This window comes from Hipposideros armiger, unplaced genomic scaffold (assembly GCF_001890085.2).
Source record: "Hipposideros armiger isolate ML-2016 unplaced genomic scaffold, ASM189008v1 scaffold_7, whole genome shotgun sequence".
NCBI lineage: Eukaryota > Metazoa > Chordata > Mammalia > Chiroptera > Hipposideridae > Hipposideros > Hipposideros armiger.
The window spans coordinates 8,594,216-8,618,745 of NW_017731357.1; the positions used below are offsets into that span (position 1 = coordinate 8,594,216).

A 24,530-nucleotide genomic window follows, 5' to 3' on the forward strand; every position below is an offset into this window, starting at 1 on the left:
GTGAGCGGCCAGCAGCCGCAGTGAGTGGCAGTCCAGAAGCCGGCGACTGATCTGCCTCACCCGGGAAGAGCGCAATGATGGTGCCAACTTAGGCCAGTGAAGCAACGTCCTCCACAACTAGACTGAAGAACAAAACGACAGCAACTTCTCTGTTCCCCTTCCCCCAATTCCTCAGCACTGTTCCCCTCCCCCAATTCCCCAATAAAAATCTTTAAAAAAATAAATAAAAATAAAAGTAAACATTTAAAAAAATTGGTGAGGTGGTGGGGGGGGGTGGTAGATGAGGGTAAACAGGATCAAATATATAGTGATGGAAGGAGAACTGATTCTGGGTGGTGAACACACAATGTGATATATAGATGATATATTACAGAATTGTACAGCTGAAACCCCCATGTAACTTTACTAACCATTGTCACCCCAATAAACTTTAATTTTAAAAAATTTGCCAACCTTTGCACTAGCACAAAGACCTTACACAAAAATAAATTAGAACAAGAAGAATAATATCAATCAGTTGTTGGAAACCACCCAACAGTGGCATGTCAAAATCTCATTTTTTTGTTTTTGTTTTTGATATGTTCTTGGGATGTAGGGAGAGGTGGATAGCACACCGAGAGCAATTTCACATGTGACACGAGAAAAGTGGGACACATCCAGTCTGCATGCCCCAGGAAATGGGTATGCATATCACCTTTACCATATATGCCTAGAGCTGCCAACACCTAACACAAATAAGTTCTTCCCAGAATTCTTAGTCATTACCTTTGCTATCCTTGTAAGAACGCTAACTATGATCCTTTTATTTGCTCAACCTGAGTTGAGTCAGGTTGCACTTGAGTCATTTGTCATTTCTGAGCTCTGTGACATCAGAACTATCTCTTGGGATTATGCTTTTGCCATCTTATCAGGTCCTGGAGGTAGATGAAAAGCTTAGTAGAAGAATGAGAAACTAATACCTATTGAGTGTATACCGTGCACGAAGTAAGGTGCTAGGTGATTTATATATCCATCTATTCCTCACTATAAGCCATGAAGTAGCTATTATTATTCCGAATTTACAGATGAGGAAACCAAAGTTCACATGAGTTAAATAACTTGCCCAAAGTTATAAAGGCATTATGGCAGAAATAGGACTTCTACTGAAAGTCCACACTCTTTACATTTGACCAGATTTTCAGATGAGAACTCATACTTGTCAGCTATAACAAGGTTTTGAGTAAGGGAGAAAAGCTATAGAAGCCAAGGAATAAAGTGTAGCATTTCATATGATGGACTGTGATTGTTTGTGTTTGTGTGAATGTTGGGGGTAGTTTAATAGGAATAAAGGAGGGATGAAAAGAAAATAAACAAACATGGCACCCAATATAAAATTTATATTGTTCTCTGCCACATCAATCTAATACTTGAAAAATACAAGGCTTGAAATAGATTTTGTGTTTCCTCTAGGTCATACTCTGAATAATGAGTTTGACTGAAATTAAGTGACTTACACTCATTATTTGTGATTCATGATTACTGAGTATTCAGAATTTTCTAGGCCCTAATTTTAACATTAAAATTCTGGAACTTCAAACTTTCACTTGGAAGCTTATTTAAACAAAAAGTCAAGTTAAATCTAAGGAGTTAAGATTTATAGGGAAAAATAGGTAATCTTACTCTAAAAAAAATTAACCAAAAGATTCATCTTTCTCCTTTTCTTCTATTAACTACTAGAGACCTCTGAGATAAGACATGATTATTAGAGATGCTGACATAGATATGAGTTTCCTTCTTATTCATAAGGAAACTATTTAATAGTTAGAATTATTTGCAAATGTATTCATTACACATCAACTATTTATTGCATCCCTACTATATGTTAGGCCCTTTGCTAGGGCTAAGAGTACAGACATGAGTAAGACAAACAAGGACCCTGGCCTTATGGAGATGATGGTCTATATTTATTCCTTTCTCTCTTTCCAAACAGGAAAAGTAAAAAGAAATCACTAGACTCGTTATAGTGAAACTGCAAAACACTATAGACAAAGAGAACATCTCTGTACCTATGGAGGAAAAAAACATCCAGATTACATACAAAAAATGACAATTAGAATGACAGTTGACTTCCAATAGTAATAACGAAATCCAGAAACCAGTGAAATGATATCTTCAAAGTTCTGAGAGAAAATAACTATCAACCTAGAATTGTATATCCAGAGAAATCACTGTTCAGGAATGAGGGTGAAATAAAGAAATTTTCAGCAAAATAGAAACAGATAATTTATTATCAATAGTTTCACTAAAGGAACTTCTAAAGACTGTATTTCAAGAGGAGGTATATAGAGCTGAAATATAAAAAGGAATGATAAAAAATGGAATTGGTAAAACATGGATAAATCTAAACAAATACAGACATATAAACAAAATTATAATATCAAAATTATTGAATTAAAAAATAAGATATGTCTAAAATATAAGACAAAATGTATATACAAGCCAGGAAAAGATATTTGGAGTTTAAGAACATCCAGTTCCTTTTATTGACTAGAAGAAGGGTAAAACTCTTGGTTTGTAAAATTAAATATGAATGCTGTGATTTCTAAGGTAACCACTAAAAACAAAAACTCATATATAATATGTACAGTAGTAGAAAGGATAAAATGGAATGAGAGAAATATACACCAGTCTATAGATAATATAAATAAAAGCAAATATTACAGTAATCACAATAATAGAAACTGTAAATATTGCGGTAATTACAATGAAGGCCAGTAGACAAAACTCTACAGTTTAAGAAAAAATGTTGTCAGCTTAAACTTCTAAAATTATATATAGCATATATTCATTGCATGTATATGTATATATAACACATATATTATGTATATAGCACATAGCATATATATATAGCAAATATTTAAATACATATATAATTTAAAATAGCATATATGCTATGTAGAAGAGCCTCACCTTAAGCATATAGACAGAGAAAGATTGAAAGTCGAATAGTAGAAAAATATGTACTATGTAAATATTAACCAAAAGAAAATCGATATGGTTTTATGAATAACAGACAAAATAGACTTTAAGACAAAAGCATTTCAATAGATGAAGGGGATCACAAAAAAACACCTTCAAATCAGTAAGGAAAAGACTAGCAGCCTAATAGAAAATTGGGCAATATACACAAATAGTCATATCACAGAAAAGGAACCAGAAAAAGGCCAACGAACCTATGAGAGGATGCTCAACCTCATTAGTAATCAGAAAAATTCAAATTAAAATCATGGTAATATATCCATTTATACCTACCAGTTTGGCAAAACTTAAAAAATTTTCATAATACTAAGTGTTGATATAATTGTGAAGAAAACTTTCATACAATGCTTGTGGAGTTTATATTGGTACAACCACAATGAAAAACAATTTCACATTATCTTGTAAAGCTGAAAATGCTCATAGTATTTGCCTTGCAATTTCATTCCTAGGTACGCTCCCCACAGGAGTCTTCTCAAACATTTTTGGCAAAGGTCAAAGTAAGAAATACACTTTATATCACAATCCAGAAAACATAAACATAAACACACACACACACACACACACACTTACATATTTGTATATATTTACAGTATTACACATTTACATATATGTGTATACTCATTTATTAATATATACACACATACACATAAGTATATATATACTGACATTTTTTATTCTATTTTATTTTAATGAAAAACCCACCAATACAGCATGACCCACAGTGTTAAAAACCCCATTCTAGAGGAACTCTTGTGCATGTTTGTCAGGCCATATGTACAAGAATGTCATGGTAGCATTTTTTGTAACATTATAAACTGAAACGATATAAGGGTCCATCAACATGAAAAGATACTTATAGATATTACAGGATGATAGCATAGTGAAGATGAATGTAGTGGCGGTAATATAAAAATGGATAGATGTCAACAAAATGAAAAAAATAATAAAAAAGAAAAAAAATGGATAGATGTCACAAAAAAATGTTGGGCTAAAAAATCACAAAGAATATATATATAATGATTTCTATTTCTATAGCACTCAAAAATGAAAATTTAGTACTTAAGAGTACATGCAAGAACAGTAAAACCATCAAGTAAAGCAAGAGAAATAAATAATGCAAAACAAAATGTTCTCGCTCTTCAACTGGGTGACAACTATACAGGTACTCTTTTTTATTATTGTTTAAACTGTCCATATATTTTATAGAGTGTCTTGATATGTATAACATTTACACATTAAAAAAATCCCTCTAGTCTATGTAGGTATTAAAATACCATACCACAGTGAACAAAGCATTCTGAAAGAGGGGGAGGGCTCTTGTATGTAATTCATAAGTTTTTGAAAATATGTCAAGGCAGTCAAAACAGCTTCTTACCACTCCCAAAGCCTCTGGATCAATATGGGGTTACTCTGATGTGAATCTCTCTCTTGTAGCTAGATTATGAAATTTTGCTAAACTAGCGGTGATTCTGAAATGACTATGTGGGAACTGTCAATACCCATCAGATCAAAGATCACCAGGCACCCACCTATGGCTGAACAAGTTGAGATTTTTGTTCATTGCAGTGACAGGAAAGAAACCACATGCCATGAAGAGCTACCGGTGTCTCCATAAAAGGGTATTTGAAAGAATTTAATATAGGATTTGGGTTTATGTCAGGTAATTTAGTGGAAAGTTCAAGGGAGCAGAGATCTGCTGTGGATTAGGTGATGCCAAGAAGCAAGGGCAATGTTATGAGTAGTTTCTTAATATGTTTTATTCAGAAGGAGGGCAGACTAGCAAAGCTGTAATTGGTAAGGAAGCAGCAGGTCATTCACATTAGCCAAGACAGAGGGATGTTTTGTAGTTTGTGGACTGAACAGACACCTCGCTTTTGTCTATGCTCACACAAGACTATGAAGTGTTATTTTGTCTCACTTCATCATGGGTGCAGAGTGATCTTGTGAGATGCTGGCGTTCTGAGATTGTTTATGTCCAACAGGAGAATACCATGGCCTACTTGTGAGTGCCAGGTCAGCTCCTAACAACATCAAGGCCTACATGTAAGTGTCAGACCACTTTCCAGATGTCAGGGGCTCTATTTCTCTTTTTCATAACGAAGGACTATAAATTCCCACCTGCACTCTCTCTGTGTTCCAACCATCGGTGCTGTCGTCTTTCACGTTTACTGACAGAGACTCAGTTCATCTATTTCAGTTACATTTCATCTATTTCAGCAATCATTACCAATTCATCACAAACAAAACATCAGGTTCCTCTTCTTTAAAAAGGCAGACTCTCACAAGGACACAAAGCAGCAGGAAATGCTACAACATGACATGAATATAAGATCAGCTCATAAATACCGTATTAGAAGTATTTCATTTTTTAGTTCCCTGTCACGTAGCTTTTATCTTCGGGGTCTTTCTGAGTTCAAATGGGGTGCTAATTAGGAAAAATGATCAGTATGACTGTCGTGGTGTTGAATGGCCACTACCTCAGCTAACATAATTGTGGAATTTTCTATATCTCATTAAGACAGTACAATGAACTAATTGGCTGTGTCAGGGTCCCTTTCATTCTGTTTCTGTAGACTTATTTGTAAAACTGGATCTACAGCAAGCAAGTTGTTCAAATCAGAAGGGGTTGGAGAAAATGTCAAAGGCTGCTCAGCCCATTGTAACAGCTAGCCTCCCTCCGTCACTCCTTGCTGTAATTGGTTCAGTGCTACAGCAATAAAATCTCTTTACTTTTACCCAATCCAAGGTAAATGACAATAAAGGCTGTGCTTCCAACTGATTAGAGAATGAGTCACTTTCTGACTCATCTCATCTCTTAGAGGTCAGGGTGGAAATTTCAATTTTATGGTCTATTAAACATGGAGACAGCCCAGTGTCGCTGCAGCATTTTCTCACAGCAAAGGGCGTTCATTGCCAATAAAATATCATTCTCATTTCCTTTTCAAAAAACATTTCATGAATAGCAAACAAGATACTTCCAATACTGACAGATTAAGTCTCTGAGATCACACAGACTAGTAGCTGGAATATTGGCGAAGTAATAGCCTCTGTTTTCAGGTTTAAAAATGAGGAGAAAGTTTAATATGTCAAATTAAACACTCATCATGTAAATACCAGCTATCACAGAAAGATATAAGTTGTTGTCACAGAGGTATAAGAATCACACATTGGAAGCTCTGTTTCTTTCTTAGGACATTTTAATGCATGAAGACAGAATTTACTCTTGTTGAGATAATAATGTAATAAACTCACCTTCCTCCTTAGACTGTGAAACCACTGAGGGTAGTCGATGTTTTATTCATCTTTGTATCCTTATTCCCTAATACACAAACAGGTTATCAATAAATGTTGTAAGAGGGATGGATGGATCAATGGACATAATAATGGGATAAGTGGATGGTTGCTTTTTTTTTTTTAGCTGAGCCATCCTGCCACCTGTTGGCAGCTCAGTGGTAGCTCAGCTCCGGCCGGGAATCGAACCACTAGTTGCTCAGTGCTCGCACCCTTGAGCGAGCTCTTAACCAACTGAGCCACTCGGCTGGTCCTCTGGTTGGGTTTTTAAGTTATTGTTTCACCAATAAAAGAAGTACACATGATTCAGATGGTCCATATTGATGTATTCACATCTTCTAGGGAAGGCACAGAACTTCAATTTGTTATTATTTATTCTTACCCCTTTCTGACAACAACTTGTTTTATATTTTTCTGTAACAACTGGAAATTTGCTCTGATCAGAGGGCAAATATATTTAGCATGGCTCATGTTTTTTTGTTTTGTTTTGTGTGTGTGTGTGTGTGTGTGTGTATCCCTATGCTTCTAACAGAAGGAAACCACATTTTTTTCCATAACTTGCTTAAGCCTGAAATGCTTTAAGTGAAATCCTGCCATCTATTCATTCATTCATTCTTTCATTCATTCACTTATTCATCCATCTACCTATTCATTTAACACATATTCATTGAATAATTACTATAGATATTCTTTTATGCACTAGAACTACATCAGTGAACATCATAGATAAAACCCCCTGCACTCGTGGTTATAAAGCTTATATGCTAGTGGAGAAAGAATAATAAACAAGATAGGTAAGTACAATATATAGTATATTAGTATTAAGGGAAAAAACACAGGAAGTGGTTGTACTAGTTTGGGTATGCTGCTTCTATAACAACCAACCTACAAATTCCATTGACTTAACACATTAAAAGTTTCTCTCTCAGTATAAACTAATGTTGAGTTGATAAGATTTAGAGAAAATTTTGTGTGAATTAGAACTGCAGTTACCATCCTTATTGACTAGCAGTCGAGTTGATGAGAAAAACTTTCAATTGACAATGTGTGAATACATTAGCTCCTTGGGTCTTGTATTGAAAAGTATGCTTCAGTTATTATAAGTGGCATTTAGAAGTTAAAGCAAAATTCCTCTCCCCATACAGAAGCTTGAGGCAACTCCTGATTGACTGAAGGGCTCATGAGTCACAGTCCCTAGTTACCGATGTCTGAGCAAACGGAGAATCCAGGGTGTAGAGAAGAGGGTCAACAGTGATGGAATAAAAATGGAAATGATTAAATACTAGGCATCAAATACAATAAAAATGTATAAGAATTGGAAAAATATTTTGAGAAATTCCTTATAAGTCTTCAGACTCTGCAACTGGAAGGCCAGCCATTTGTTAAAGTTCCAATTTCTTAATTACCTTAAAATGGCAAACTTCTTCTTGGCAGTTCTGGAAGGAAAAGAGCTGGGTGGAGAAACAAACAAACTTATTTATCCCAATTCTACTAACACACTTTCTAACCTCTTAGTGCTCTTATTTCCACTATCTATAAAATATAAAATCAATTGGCTCTCTTACCTAGTAGGTGTATTTTGAGACCTTGGAGGACAAGGAGTAACTGTTATCCAAAAACAGATCAGCTCTCACAGGGTCTGAGGCTCCAGTTTTGAAATGAGCTAAATCCTTGATTTGATCAAGTTAATACTGACTATCTAGTGGCCCCATCCTACTTCCCCACTACAAGAAAAATGTATAGTCTCAATAGATACATATTATTATACAGCATCTCACTAAGCTTTACAATTTTTCAATTGTACAATTTTTCAATTTGTCTATCAATCAAAAATTCTGTTCATGAGAAAATAAGATATAACCAAAACCAAGAGAAACAATAAACAACAGAATCAGTCTCCTAGGGGACTCAGATAATAATAGAGCTTTAATTCATAGACTTTAAAATACAAATAATTTATTCAAGAAATTACAAGAAAAGAGTGACAAAATCAGCAGAGAGTTAGAAAACATAACAAAAGCAAATGAAAATTCTAAAATTGAAAAACACCATTGAATTTATGAATTAAAAAGATGGATTTAATAGCAAATTAGACATGGCCAAAGACAAGATAATTGAAAGACAAAAATATATAAAATGTAGAGGCCTGACCACCGCATTGTATTTCTGAAACTGATGTTGAATAATACTGTATGTCAACTATAATTATATATACATATAACCTCGGGACACGGAGTAGAGTGCGGGAACGGATTCAATGGAATTGTAATAGATAAGCATGATATCGGGGGTGGGAGGGCAGTGGATGGGGGGAGGGGGGTTGTTACTTTGTGAGGGTGAAAAGGGTAACTATTGCATTGTTCTGTACACCTGAAACTAACAATAAAAAAAAATAAAAAAAAATAAAAAAATAAAAAATAAAATGAATTCAGAGATTCAAAAGATAGAAAATATGGAAAGGAGTTTAAGAGATATAGGAAAGATGCTGAATAGAACTAAGATATGTATTTGGAGTACCTGGAGTAGAGGAGAGAGAAGTTGGGGGAAAAACAATATGTGAAGAGATATTATCTGAGAAGTTTTCAAATACAACAAAAGACATTAATAGTGCAGATTTTTAAGACACTATAGAAATCCAAGCTGGATAAATACAATGACAGTGAGACCTAGGTATGGTATAGTAACTGTTGAAAATCCAACAGGAAAGGGAAAAATATTAAAAGCAGTCAAAGAAAAAATATTACCTTCAAAGGAGCAATAATATATTGACATCTGATTTCTTAACAGAAACATTGGACACTAGAATCAAATGGAATGAATGATATCTTCAAATTACTGAAAGTTAATAATTTCTAACCTAGAATTCAATGACCAGCAAAAACATGTTTGAAAATTAAGAGTGAAATAAAGCCATGCTAATAAAAACAAAAATTGAGAGTATTCATCACTAGCAGCACTAAACTGAAGGAAATACTAAACGGTACCCTTTAGGCAGAAGGAAAATTATCCCAGATAGAAACATAGAGATATAGTAACAAAAAATATAGAGCAATGAAAATGGTAACTATGTTGTAAATCCAAGTGAACAATGACTATAAAATAACAATAATAATATGTTGTGGGATTAACTATGCTATAGAATGAATGTTTTGACCCCTACATAATTCATATGTTGAAACATAATCCCCAATTTAACAGTATTTGGAGATGGAGCATTTAGGAGGTGACCGCTGCCCTTATAAACGAGACCCCAGAGAGCTTCCTTGAACCTTTTGATATGTGAGGACACAGTGAGAAGATTACTGACTATGATCCAGGATGCAGGCCCTCACCAGACAACAATTCTGTCAAAAACTTGATCTTGGATTTCCCAGTCTCCAGAGCTGTGAGAAATAAATTGCTGTTGTTTACTAGCCACCCAGTCTATGGTGTGCTGCTATAGCTGCCTGAATAAATTAAGATAAAGTGTGTGTGTATAAATAAATTCAAACATAGATGTGTTTGTGTAATTGTATATAGGTATTGATAAATATATGGATATTTACCTACTCTTTTTTTTATTATTTATTTTTTTTTAGCTGAGCCATCCTGCCATCTGTTGGCAGCTCTGCGGCAGCTCAGCTCGGGCCAGGACTCGAACTGCTGTTGCTCAGAGCTTTCACTCTTGAGTGAGCTCTTAACCAACTGAGCCACTTGGCTGTCCCAAATATATGGATATTTAAAATATACAACAATAGCACTAGGAGGGGAGTAAAAGGAGTTAAAAGATTTTAAGTTTCTGGTATGTCTTAGATGTGCAAAAAGTACTGATTTATATTAGAGTTTAATAAATCAAGAATATGTGTTGTAAACTCTAGCATAATCATTAGCTGAGTTATAAAAATGTAAAAATAATAGAGGAGAAAAATAATTACACAACCTAAAGGAAGGCAAATTAAGAGAAAAAAAGAATAGGACAGATGGGATGAAGAGAGCACATAAATAGGTGACAGATTTTAAGTAAAATGTATGAGTAATTTCATTACTACAAATATCCTAATTAAATGACAATAATTGTTGGACAGGATTTATATCGCACACACACAAAATTACATGTTACTGACAAAAGCCACACCTTAAATATAAGGAAACAGGAGTTGAAAGTAAAAGGGTAAAAAAGAATTTACCAAGCATACACTAACCCAAAGGAAGCTGTTGTAGACATATTAATTACAAACAAGGTAAACTTCAAGGAAAAAATAATAACTTAGAAATAAGGAAGGACTTTTCATAATTATAAATGTTTCTGTACAGCCATAAAATCTCACAATCTTAAATATTTAAGCACTCAAGACTATAACTTCAACATATATAAAGCAAATATTATCAGAACTAAAAGGAAAAATAGAAAATCCGTAACAATTATTGAAAGAGGTTAGTATATATCTCTCTTAGTATCAGATATAATATGTAGATAAAATAACAGTAAGGGTATTGAAGATTTGGACAACATGATTAACAGATATCACTTAAGACACATATCTAAAATATTCAAATCAACAACTGCAGAATTCATTTTTTCCCAAGGACATAGGAAACATTTAATACAACTGACCATTTGCTGGCTTGAATTTCAAATATTGAAATCATACAGAGTATGTTCTCTGGCTTCAGTAGAATTAAGCTAGAATTCAACACCAAAAAGAGATACAAAAAAATCCCCACAAAATTAAAAATGTAGAAAGACAATTATAAATAATTCATGGTTAAAGAAAAGGATCACAGTGGAAATTAGAATATAGAATGAAATGTGTACCATAAACATAATTGATATAAAAATGTGTGGGATGTAGCTAAAGTAGTGAAAACAGGAAAAGTCAATCCTTAAATGCATATGCTAGAAAAGAAGAAAGGCAAAAAAAATAAGTATCTAAGCATCTGTATAAAAAAACTGTTAATGAAAAATAATTTAAATCCAAACAAGGGAAAAGGAAAGAAACAAATGAGGAACAAGGCCGAATTCAATAAAATTGAACACAAATATGCAATGTGGCAAGAAAAAAAATAAAAAGATGTGTTACAAAAAAAGAAATAAAACATTTTTCACAGAGAAGGTGATTGTGTATAATAAAAATCTAAAAAGCTTCACAGAAACTGTTTTAATTAAAAAGTGAATTTTATAAGACTGCTAAATACAAGGTCAGGCGAACCAAGTCAATTAGAATTTTCCAATTGCATATCAAAACAATTAGTAAAAAATTTTAAAGGACACTATTTATAATAACAAAAATCAAATACTTAAAAATAAATGTAATAATAATAAGACTTGTACCAGGAAACTATAAAATATTTTTGACAAGAATTAAAGAAGACTTAAATAGATGGAGGGATACATAGTGTTTGTGGATTGAGACCAAATATTGAAAGATGTCAATTCTCCCACAAAACTATCTACTGATTTAATATAATCCCAATAAAAATGCCAGTAAGGTTTGTTTTGGGAAATTGTTAAGCTGATTCTAAAATTTATATGAAAATACCAAAGGTCAAGAATAGTCAGCTCATTTTGGACAAGAACAAAGAAGCAAGTCTACTGAATATAAAATTTTACTATAAAGCTACAGTAATTAAAACAATGTGACATTGGCATGTTAGATACATAATAGAGTGGTCAGAAATGATACTTGATTTGTGAAGGTGACACCATAGAACACTGACAAAAATGATGGGCTTTTCCATGAATATTGCCACATCAAGTGAGTACCCATATTAAAATATAATAATCCTTAACTCATAATTTACATGAAAATCAGTTCCAAGTATATTGTGAGTCTAAAGGCAAAAGCTAAAACAATAACATTTATAGAAAGACGATCACAAAGGTGAATATTTTCATGATTTGGGAGTTAGGGAAAGTTTTCTTTATCAGGATACAGAAAAAAATCCCACTAATCATACAAGAAAAGATGAACAAATTGAGTTACTAAAAATCAGAGATTTCTGCTCATCAAATGGCACCATTAAGCAAATGAAAAGGCAAGTCAACAGGTGGGAGAAGCTACCTCTAACACAAGCAGCGGCTTGTATGCAGAATATACAAAGAACTCCTTCCAATTAGTAAAAGACAGACAATCCAATAGAAACAATAGGCAAGAGACTTGAACTTAGCACTTCACAAAAAAGGATGTTCAATAAACTGAAAATATTCTGATTTTCATTTGTAACAAAGAAAATGTAAATTAAACTCACTCACACCTAGCAAAATAACAAAAATGAAAAAAAAAGAAACAGAAAAAAACCAGTGTTGGTAAAAAAAACGTATTGCTAGTGAGAGGGTAACTTGGCACAACCACTTTGGAAAACTATTTGGCATCATCTATTGAAATTGAACATATGCATATTCTATGACCCAGGAATTTTACTCCCATGTATATAGCCATTAGAAATACATATGTATGTACCAAGAGACATGCACAAGAATATTTATAATAACATTATTTGTAAGAGCTGAAAACATCCCAAATATCCATCACTTATACAATGGTATATAAATCCGTGTGTATTTATAAAATATAATATCACAAAACACTGAAAATTAATAGATGACCACTGTATGCAACAAAAACGGATTAGTCTCACCAATATAATGCTAACCAAAATAATTTATAAACAAATACACACTGTATAATTCAATTTATATAAAGTACAGACGGCCCCGACTTACATTTCCACTTACAATGTTTCAACTTTACAATGGCACAAAAGCAATACACATAATAAACTGCATGAGATATTCAATGCTTTATTATAAAATAAGCTTTGTGTTAGATTATTTTGTCCAGCTATATGCTAATGTAAGTGTTCTGAGCTTGTTTAAGGTAGGCTAGGCTAAGCTATGATGTTTGGTAGGTTATGTGCATTAAATGCATTTTCGGCTTACAATATTTTCAACCTACGATGGGTTTATCCAGACACAATTCCATCATAAATTGAGGATCAGCTGTATAAAAAATCCAAAGCTAATCTATGGTGTTAGCAGGACAGTGCTTATAGCTGGGGAATAAAAAGGGAGAAGTGATTGGGATGAGGAATGGGAAAGGCTTCTGGGATGTTAGTAATGTTTTATTTCTTCACCTGAGTCATAGTTACACAAAAATTATGATAATTCGCCAAGCTGTACACCACTGCTTCTCATCCAGGGGCTAATTTGGCTCTTCAGGGGACATTTAGCAATGTCTGGAGGAATTTAACAACTGGAAAGGAAGATGGCTGCTACTGGCATCTAGTGGGTAGACCCAGGATGCTGCTAAATACTTTACACTGCACAGAAGAGTTCTCTCAGCCCAACAGAGAATCCTATCACCTAAAATATCAGTAATGTTGAAATTGAGAAACCCTGTTGTACACTTGTTACTTGTGTCCTTTTGTGTAAGTTAATTCTAGTTAAAAAGGCGGGGGGAGCGGCACGTGTATATGTATCCATACAAAAACAAGAATACTACTCTCTTTCCAAGTTTTCCTATTTCTGTTTCTTTGCTTCTTGTTAATTTGATTTGTTGTCTTCCAGTGGTCACTAAGAGCTGAAAGGGGCAAATGCTCTTGGGAAATTGTGTGGAAGCAAAGCTGAAATTGAGGAAATTCTGCCTATTTATTTACCATTTCCTGTGCGACTCATTATTTCACTATATTGGAAGGGCCTTTATATCCAACTCTGAAATGCTAAATTAAGGGGAGAATAATTGGAGAAATCCATTACTCCACACTGAAACAAGCTTTCTAAGAAGTGTCCAGGACTCTCTCGGCCTTAACATCATCTGTTTAGATACCTCCGCGCCATGAGAGCCAAGCGGAGGAGAAGCGAATGCCAGGCTGAAGCGCAAAAGAAGAAAGATGAGACAGAGGTCCAAGTAAACCGTTGCTTGTGCACCTGTGGAAGCCACAGGAGCAGAAATGAGGAAGGCCAGAGGTCAGGGACACTGGAACAAATTGTTGGACTGCATGCCTGCTGTCTAGAATTTCTCAGTGGATCTAGAATATCCATCGCCATCTGTTCCCCGCGACCACCTTTTGAGAGACCCACTTTGCTTGTACAAAAACAATCCTTTGCTCTGAACCTGTGACATTCTGGACAAGTTGTGCTCTCAGTTGTGGCTGAATGTAATGTGTACAATAAATCATCTGCTGTCTTAGCTGAAGAAAAAAAAAGAAGTAGTGTACAGGGTCTAAAACAGCGACTTTTGCATGCCATACTTCAGTCACAGATGTATTATGTTTGTTGTAAGTAGAAAGCAAAGTGCATTATTGATACTTTTCTGTATAGGTATATGGAGAAATATCCAAAATAAATAATTTGATTTCATAGGAAAATATCCAGCATTATTTTTGCATCCTAATTTTGCAGATGACTAAATACAGTTCAGAAAATGAATACAGGGCCAGCCGTGTGGCACGTTGGGTAAGAGTTGGCTTGGGACACCAGCTCTGAGCAGCAGGGCTGAGGTTCAGACCCCACATGAGGGCCAGTGACACTGCCCTCCACAGCTAAGATGGTGAACAACAGCTCGACCTGGAGCTGGGCTGCCATGAGTCGCTGGCAACGGTGTAGGCTGCAGAGGGGCTGCAGCAGGCTGCCATGAGCTACTGTGAGTGGCTGACAGCCAGCGGGAGCAGCCGGCAGCTGGCATGAGTTGCCATGAGCCACTGTGAGCGGCTGTCCAGTGGCCAGCGACCGATCTCCCTCAGCTGGGAAGAGCGCAATGATCACAATACCAACATGGGCCAGTGAAGTGACGTCCTCCACAACTAGACTGAAGAACAAAAACAACAGCAACTTGTCTGTTCCCCTTCCCCGATTCCCCAAAGCTGTTCCCTTCCCCCAATTCCCAAATAAAATCTTAAAAAGAAAAAAAGAAAATGAATACAAATTTCGACAAAGGCTAGGTTGCAACCCATATGTCAATGATTCCATCAGTGTTCACTCCCCCAGATCTGTTAAAGGACGTTTGCTAATTGCAAGAAGTACTAAAAGGAATTTACTTACATGGTACAAAGGACTGAAGATGGTTGCTTAAGCAAATTAATGTATCCAAAGAAAATAACAAACTAACTTAAATGGTTCATTTGTTTTTTTATAAAGATTTTTATTGGGGAATTGGGGGCATGGGAACAGTGCTGGGGAATTGGGGGAAGGGGAACAGACAAATTGCTGTTGTTTTGTTCTTCAGTCTAGTTGTGGAGGACATTGCTTCACTGGCCCAAGTTGGCACCATCATTGCGCTCTTCCCGGGCGAGGCAGATCAGTCGCCGGCTTCTGGATGGCCACTCGCTGCAGCTGCCGGCTGCCCTCGCTGGCTACTGGCTACACACGGTAGCACATGACAACCCACTGCCACAGGGACTGCAGACTACGCTGTCGCCGGCGACTCACAGCAGCCCAGCTCTAGGTTGAGCTGTTGTTCAGCATCTTAGCTGTGGAGGGCAGTGTCACTAGCCCTCATATGTGGGATCCGAACCAGGGACCTCTGGCGTCCCAAGCCAGTTTTTAACCATCGCGCCACTCGGCCGGCCCTGGTTCATTTGTTTTATAACTGCTTATATCAATTCGGATTTGAAACATAGTATGAATTGCTCAATTCAGGATCACTTTTATGAAAAATAATGCAATCACTGAATTAAAGACTCCTCAATAGAACACAGTAGTCCTTATTCAGAGATGTTGGAAATTGAAGGTCTCTCACTCTTACTACTAAAGTATTTACTTTCCTCCTAACATAACCTCTTAACTCCTAGAAGAGGATGAGTTAGTGACTGGAAAAGATAAACTAAACTAAACCAAACTAAACCAAACCAACCAACCCACCCAACCTAAACTGATGCCAGCATCCCCCACCTCAACCACAGAAAAAGAGACCAACAGGGAGTTAGTTGCCTTGAGATGAGATTATTAGGCACCTCCCAGAGTAGAGGGAGATGAAGGGACCTTGGGAGGGAGAAAACATACCAATTGATGCAGGGGGAGATTTCTCAAAACGATGGAGTTTGGTAGGCCCTGGGAGTAGTCAAGAGCACATCATGCATAGGCTCGAGTTTAACTGAACTTAGAAAGCAATGATTCTTGACTTGCACCCAGGTTGACATAGTGAAATCCATGGCTACTGCATTCCCACAGGCTAAACAAAAAGGTGAATGAGAAGGTTCTCAACCCTCATCCTTTCTCAAGATCTAGGTTTAGAAGAAATTTAGGAACTACTCCAGCTTTGCCCCTCAGCTGATCTGGAGAACAAGCTGGGTATTTCAGACTCATCTTGCAAGTCACCACAAATGTCTCAGAATGTCTCAGGGGCATGGTCTGTACCTTCTGAGAAGCAATGTGAACCCAAGTGGGCCTCTAAGAGAAGAAAGCTCATGGGTGGTTTTCAGATGCAGACAGAGACCTCACTCGGTGAGGTTTCTAATTACTATATGTTAGAGTTTATGAAAGCAAAGATACTGTTATCTCTCTCTCTCACACACACACACACACACACACCCCTGCCAAGGCATTGATGAGCCTATGATCGGGCTATACTTTTAATTCCACGTTCTATCCCTAAGTTTTAAATACTCTTTCTTTCTTGCCTTCTCCATGCCAATCCCACTAGCCATCAAATCTGGCTTTTCAAGCAAAGGCAAAAAACTCACGCGACTTTAGCACAGACAGTGCACTTCCAGCTGCCATCAAGGCCCAAGACCCGACACTCGCTGCACACTCTTAGAGAGCAGGCCTGGCATGGGTCTCCCCGGTCAAATATTAAGCCCAGGTTTCTCTGACAGTGGACACAGACTCTGCTGGTGTCTTGTTGAGTTTTCCCACTTCTACGTTTTGCTTCTAAGAGATCATTCTTCAGCTTCCTGGAAGGAGAAAAACAAAACAAAAACAAAACAAAACAGAGGAACAGAGCTATCTTTATTTAAGTGATGTTTTCATTTGGAACACAATTTGAAATAATTAAGGAGTCAGAGCCAAATACTTTCAGAAAATACAGTTTCTCCCTACAGAATAAACAATCTTTTGACATCGATAGTTAAAAAAACATGTTTGTGCTTTGTTTTTCAATTCTGGCATCCTTCAGGAGCACTGCTATTTTACTATTAGTATTTATTCACATTATACTCTTACTTCTCCAGGATATCTTTGATACTATAAACATTGGAGCATAATCCCAATCTAGAGACATACACAGTGCCATGTTCTTTACTTGCCTGGATACACTACACGAGTCAAGAGTGTGAAATCAAAGTTGGCAATATGGGTAATTCCCTCAAGTCAGGGGTCGGCAAACTTTTGAGACGGAAGAGCCACCAGGGGTCAGCAAAACGCGGCTCACGAGCCACAGGCTCTGAAGTAAAATTGAAAATGAAAATAAAACTATCATAGTTTCATTTATAAAATTTTTAAAGGATATTATTCACATAATGGTGACTATGTAAAAATATATTTATGGCTCTCAAATAATTTTTAAATTGCTGTGAGGGACAGGATTGGCTCTTCCAGGGGTCAGCAAACTTTTGAGACAGAATGTACCCAAAGAGCCACATGTGGCTCGTGAGCCACAGTTTGCCAACCTCTGCCTTAAGTCATCCAATGAAGAGTCTGCTACAAAAACATTGCCCACCTTTTCAGATCGAAACACTTTTGCTTAGCCTTTGAGTGTTTCCAACAATTTCCAGTGACCTACGGGCTTTGTTGTCAGACATGCCTATGTTTTTGAATCCAGGTTCGATCATGAATTAGCAGTACAACCTTAAGCAATGATTTACCTACTCAACTTCAGTCTCTTCATTTCTAAAATGGGGGTAATAATATTCTTACATGACTGTTTTTAAGATTCAATGAGATAATATAAAGTTATCAACACGATTCCTGGCACTAAATAAATGCTGTTTTCATGTCCCTTCTTTTACTATCTGACATGTAATCCATTTATATACACTTTAGAAAATAGCTATTCAAAGTGTTGTCCTTGTTCTAGAAGCGTCGCCATCATCTGGGAGCTTGTTAGGAATACAGAAACTCAGGCTCCACCTCAGACCCACTGGATCAGATTCTGGATTTTCACAAAATCTCTAGGTGATTGGAGTTTGAGAAGCACAGCTTTGGGATATTTGTTTTCAAATTTGACTATACACTGGAATATTTTTAAAAACACTGATTCCCGAGTCTCACCCCCACAGAATCTGATGTAATTGCTGTGGGATGTGGCCTACACAATGACATTTTTAAAAGCTTCCCTATTTATTCTAATATACTTCCAAATCTGGAAAACACTATTCTAGAAGTTAGGCTCCTCCCCACTTAAATGCTTCACAGACATGCCATTTCTTTATGCTATCTATCTCCAATCCCTTCTTCAACACATTTCTATGTTACAGAAAAACAACATCCCAGAATCATCCCACGCATCTCATACCATCTCCTTTTACATTTGTGGTACTGTGCTTTGTTATACCCAACTGGACTAACATCCCCCCAAAGGTAGTAACAATAACTTTAGTTTCTTATATATACTGTTCAGGACCCAATTTCGTGCTAGGTTAAAAAGTATTTGAATGTTTAAAACTATTCATTATCTCTTTGGGGCCTTCAAACTCACTTGTGAGGTATTATTATGTGTCTCATGTCAAAAACAGTACACAGTATAGATAAAAGCAGAAACCAGATCTTTTAATTCCTTGCTTAATGACAGTTCATAAATGTGAAATTTTAAAAAATGAGATTTCCAAAACCTTTAATTCATTGTCTCATTCATTCATCCAATGAGTATTTACTGAGTGCCTACTGTGTGCTAGGCATTCTGATATTCAGAGACAAAAATTAGTCAAAACAGGACATCTACTAAGGATTTCCATTATCCTTGATCTTAGTTGAGAAGAGGACGAATTATGCAAGATGATTCATGTGTTGCAACAGGCAGCCATACAGAGCACCCTGAAGTCCTTACTCTCTTGTTTATTTAAAAACAAATGACAGCAACCCACATCAAATGCTTTCCTAATCCCTGATTTAGAGCTTACAAAGTACCCTCATGTTCCTTTTTTCCATGATAAATGGTTCATGAAATTGAGTGTAAGAAAAGCTCCACAGGATTTACTTTTGAAAACTTGTAAAAGCTACAAGCTTTAAAATAACAGGATAAGTTCTTATTTGAAGACCACAACTGTATTATTTGGAGAAACACAACAGATATTTGAACACCTCAGGGCACAAGAAAAATAAACCACTGCCTATTCAAAATCTATAACAACTCATGCAACAATGATAAAGAAACAAAGTGATCAAAATGAGTAGAACAAAGATAGCAATCCTAAACCGCAGTCCTATTGGAGTAAGTTGGGGGGTCAAAGAATAATAAACTGAGAAAATGAGGTGTTCCAGGATATTCCAGAGGCAAATTCTCTTCTGGAAAAAATTCTATGATTAGGTGCCTGAAGTTTAACCACTTAAACTAGGGTGCATGAGAACACTTGGAGAAATTATGGCCATAAAATCAAACATTTCCACTGGATCTTTCTTTGTGCTCTACTGACAGGGCTTAATTTAGCAACCAGGTTTCACCTAGTTCACAGATCTAGAGTCTGAAAAGAACTGGAGTTCTGTATAAACCAGGCCACTGGGAGGCAAGAATTTAAAGTTCCAGTGGCAGTGGGGGCGGGGGGTGGCCAGTTAGCTCAGTTGGTTACAGCATGGTGCTGATAACACCAAGGTTGCCAGTTCGATCCCCCCATGGGCCACTGTGAGCTGTGCCCTCCCTTAAAAAAAACGATTATGCTTAAGAAAAGAATTTAAAGTTGCAAACACACTAGTTGGGGAATTCCTAAGGCAATTGGTGCTAACTGTCCCACATATTCTGGAAGCTATATCTGAGACATGGGATAAGCTGGGAAGAATTCCATAGGCTGGCACAAACTACTAGCAGCTTACTGGTTTTTCAAATCCCTCTTAAAAAACTGACCTAATTCAATCATATCTAGGATAGTTCACATTAAGTGGACACAGCCATTTTTCAGACACTCAAGAAGAGGAGAAAAGAGGGTAATTGCAACTAGGAAAAGAAAGTGTGCAATTGGAGAGTAAGTGCCAAGGAAAAAGGGAAGTATAGTGAGCTAGAAGAGTGGAGTAGGATGGGGGATGTCTCTTCCCCCCACTTAACTCGCCAGCACTTATAAAGCAGTGTGGACCTCCTTTGGTTCTTGCATGGGTGGCCCAGTCTCAGACATTACCTGAGGAAGGTGAGTTTCTGGGCTGAAAAGAACAGGATCTGTTCATTTCTCTCATCCACATAAGCTAGAAATGCTTCCAGTTTAAAAGTAGCAGGCTTAAAATATTAATCTCATTTCCCCCCCACATAACAAGAAATCCAGAATGAGGTAATTGCTTGCATTAGTTCAGCTACAAAATCAGATAATTAAGGATTCCTTTCATCCTGATGGTCCCTTATCTTCAAGGTGTGTGGCTTATCATGCTTATACAAAATGGCCAGGCAGCTAGAGCACAGCACCCCCATTTAAGGGGGAAAGTAGGGGGAAGAGGTATCAGTTGCACCTTTTTCTTAACAGAAAAGCAAAAATTGACTTGGAAGTCATCCCATCAGACTTCTCCTTAGGTTTCCTTGACCAGACAGTGTCACATCACCACCACCAGCTAGCTGCAAAGGAGGCTGGAAAAGTGGAACAAGTTGGGACTGCACATCCCTGCCCTCTTGACATTAGATGTGGTCATGTGACTGGCATTGGTCCAGGAAATGTGGTATATAATGCCAGGTAAAAGCTGTAAGAGTGTTTGCTTTGCCACATACCCTCTTCTTTGGATACAGAATGGCAATGTCCCAAATAGTGTCTGCTCTGTAAGTCTGGGTCCTGGTCTGAGGATGCCATGAAGTACAGTCTCCAGCCACCCTCTTATGGATACGCAGCATGAGAGATAAATAAACCTTCACTGTTTTAAGCCACTAAGAATTCGAGGCTCTTACTGCAGCATCTCTTAACCTATCCGGGCTGATAAACATACAGTCTAGTGCTTCCTCTGGCTGGCGCCTCCATACCCTTTTTACTCCAGCTTTATTTCTGCTCCCCCAGAGGGACTTTCTCTGACCACCAAATCTATAGCAGATTCACCTCTTATTCTCATTCATGTGTTCTTTTTCTTCACAACACATACCATAATTTTTCATTGTACCTTGATTTGGCTGTTTTTAACTGGTTTAATGTTTGTCTTGCCAACTCCTCTGTAATATCCATGAGGGCAAAACTCTTATCTGTTTTGTTCAGCTATGTGCATTTTTAAGCACATAAGCAATGGCTGGAACAATAGATAGCATTTAATTGAATGAATAAAAAATCATACGTAAAAACTAGCAAGTGACAGAGGTGAGAGGGAGAGAGGGAGGGAGGGAGGGAGGGAGAAAAACTCAACCATGCTACTTCCTGGGTATCACTGGGCATTCCACTTAACCTCTACTGGGTCTCAGCTACTTCAACTTCAAAATGAAGATAATAATTCCTTTTCTATCTTCCTCCAAGGGTGGTTGTGAAGGCCAGAGGCAATCAAGTATGGTAGTGTGCTTTGTGAATTATAGAAGCTTTTATAATACGGAGCAAGCATTATTAAAAAGAGAATGAGAAGATTTAAAAAAATGTACACTGTTGGATCCACTAGGAATAAAGTCAAATTAAAATTGGCTTAAATTGAGATCAAATACACTTTGAAAAAGTAATGCAAGCCTGAGAAAACTACAAAAAGTCCTCAATTACTTGGTAAGAATTTCCAGACCTTATTTCATCTTCCTTAACCTAATTCCTGTAATTTTGTTCAGTAAGCAAAACAATTTTTTAACTCTTTTTTAAAAAACTTTTCAGTCTCGATGTGGCCTCTTCTTTATATCCTTAGTTATAGGGGTTCTGCTCAGCTAGTCTTCAGCTGATTCTTGAGGTTGATTGTTCTATGATTTAGTTGTAATTTTGATGTGATCCTGGGAGGCAGCAGGCATAGCATTTACCTAATCTGCCATCTTGGACCTTTTGGCAAGCAAATCTATTTTGATTCCTGAAAATATTAAAAATCTAACCATTTCTCCTATTTTTTCTTGTCTGAAGAGAAGCAAAGAGTATAGGAAATGGGTGAAAAATTGTAGTAGAGATAAATATGGCCCCAAATCAATGGTTAAAAACTGATGAATAATACAAAGAAAAAGAAAAAAAGCTATAGAAGACATTTAATTCCAGCTAACACCAATTCTTCTTTTGATATAAGGTTAGGATGCTCTAGCATTTTAAAATATCAGTTTATTTTTTATGTTTCCTTGCTGCTACACAGATATATTCATAGTAGCATGTGAATTGATGACCTATATGTAATTGAAATCTTAAATATTGAAAAGATGAACTATGTTAACTGTAGTTAAATGACAAAATCTTTTCATTTCTAATTCTGGTGATACATTGAATTCATTTTTTCTATTCTATCATCAAAAATGTTCAATACATTACAAAGACTGCTTGCTTTATCTTTGCATAGACACATTCCTTTCAAATCAGGTTTTGCTTTCATTAAAATTCCTGTCACATTTGTGTGGCATTTTTCTTTTGTTACCCAGCCTAGTCCCAATTGTACTGAACATTATTTTGCACCAAATAAGATAAGGATTTTAGAATAGAAGCAATAAGGTGCCTAGAAGAGGAAGCCATAGATAACAATTCAAAAAACATCTTTGATTACTTGATGCCTTTAAACAATCTCCAATCTCATCTAGATGAGCACATCAGGGCTGAAGAGAGAGAATGAGCAAGCAAGGACTATACTATATACTAGTGGCCCAGAGCATAGGGCTCTAACGTCAGACAGCTTGGGTTCAAATCCTCCCTCGCCTTACCGCTTATTTCCTTTGAGACTTTAAGAAAATTACTTAATCTCTCTGTGTCTTAAGACTTAAGGAGACCTAACATTTCTGTGTCTCAAAATACTCCCTCTGTAAAAAAAAATTTCATAAGAGTTACAACCTTATAGGGTTGTTGTGAGTGTTAAGTAAGATAATGTTATTGTGAGCATTACGTGTGAAGCACAGCTTGACACATAGTAATTGTGTTATAGACAGTCTGGTATATGTCTCCCAATAGCTGTTCTCCCCTTCTCTATTAGTGGAATGCCTAGCTACACTCACGACCACTCAGAATAAAGCCTGTGTTTCCCAGTGTCCCTTGTATTTAAATTTTGTCATGAGACTAAATGTTGGACAATGTGATATGATCAGAAACAATATAGAGGGCTGGCCGAGTGGCTCGTTGGTTAAGAGTTGCCTTGGGAGCCCGAGCTCTGAGCAGCAGGGCCACTGGTTAGGTTCCCACATGGGCCAGTGATGCTGCCTCTCTACAGCTAAGATGGTGAACAGCTCGACCTGGAGCTGGGATGCTGTGAGTCACCGGCGACGGCGTAGGCTGCAACCCCTACTGCTTCGAGCTGCCGTGAGCCGCCATGCAATGGCCGGCGAGCAACTGCCTCACCCGGGAAGAGCGCAATGATAATACCAACATGGGCCAGTGAAGCGACGTCCTCCACAACTAGACTGAAGAACCAAAGGACAGCAACTTGTCTGTTCCCCTTCCCTGATTCCCCAACACTGTACCCCTCCCCCAATTCCCCAATAAAATCTTAAAAAAAAGAAAGAAATGATATAGACAACCTCTAGGTCATGCCCTGATGGGAAAGTGCTCCCTTTCCCTTGAATCCTTCTTCCTTTCCAGGGGCTGGGATGGAAAAGACGGGTGAATCACCTTGGATCAAGTGCTAAACTCTCCAGATGGAGCAACAAAATAAAAGGTGCCCAGACCCACGCTGTCATGGAGCCACCACAACAATATCACGGAGCTGCCAACTGAGACTTTTCCATTTGAGGACAATGTATTTTCATCTTGTTGAAACCATTATTATAATGTGTCTCTATCACCCAAAGTCAAGCCTGTTTCCCAATGAATACAATAAGAACTCGCTAAATAGCAGCTCTCTTTATTGTTGTCCACTTGCAGAGATGTTATCAGATTCTGCTTCATCCTCTGTGACAATGCCTACAAGCTAACTCCTTGTCTAGAGCGAGTTTCATATTCCTTTAAGAGAGCAAAATCACAGGGGCTGACAAGGAAAAAACTGTCAAACTAGAAACAATGAGACAAAAACCACTTGAAGTAATATATTCAGGCAGAATAATGTCACA

General features: G+C 36.9%; 1 protein-coding gene across 1 annotated transcript in view; it reads right to left on the reverse strand.

Moving 5' to 3' along the window:
* The window catches only part of SYTL5 (synaptotagmin like 5), a 208,180-nt gene that overhangs the window by 70,028 nt on the left and 113,622 nt on the right, over positions 1-24,530 (reverse strand). Inside the window, exon 3 of the mRNA XM_019649041.1 lies at positions 16,969-17,178. Within this exon, the coding sequence (XP_019504586.1) occupies positions 16,969-17,178 (210 nt within the window). The remainder of the gene's footprint in view (positions 1-16,968; positions 17,179-24,530) is intronic.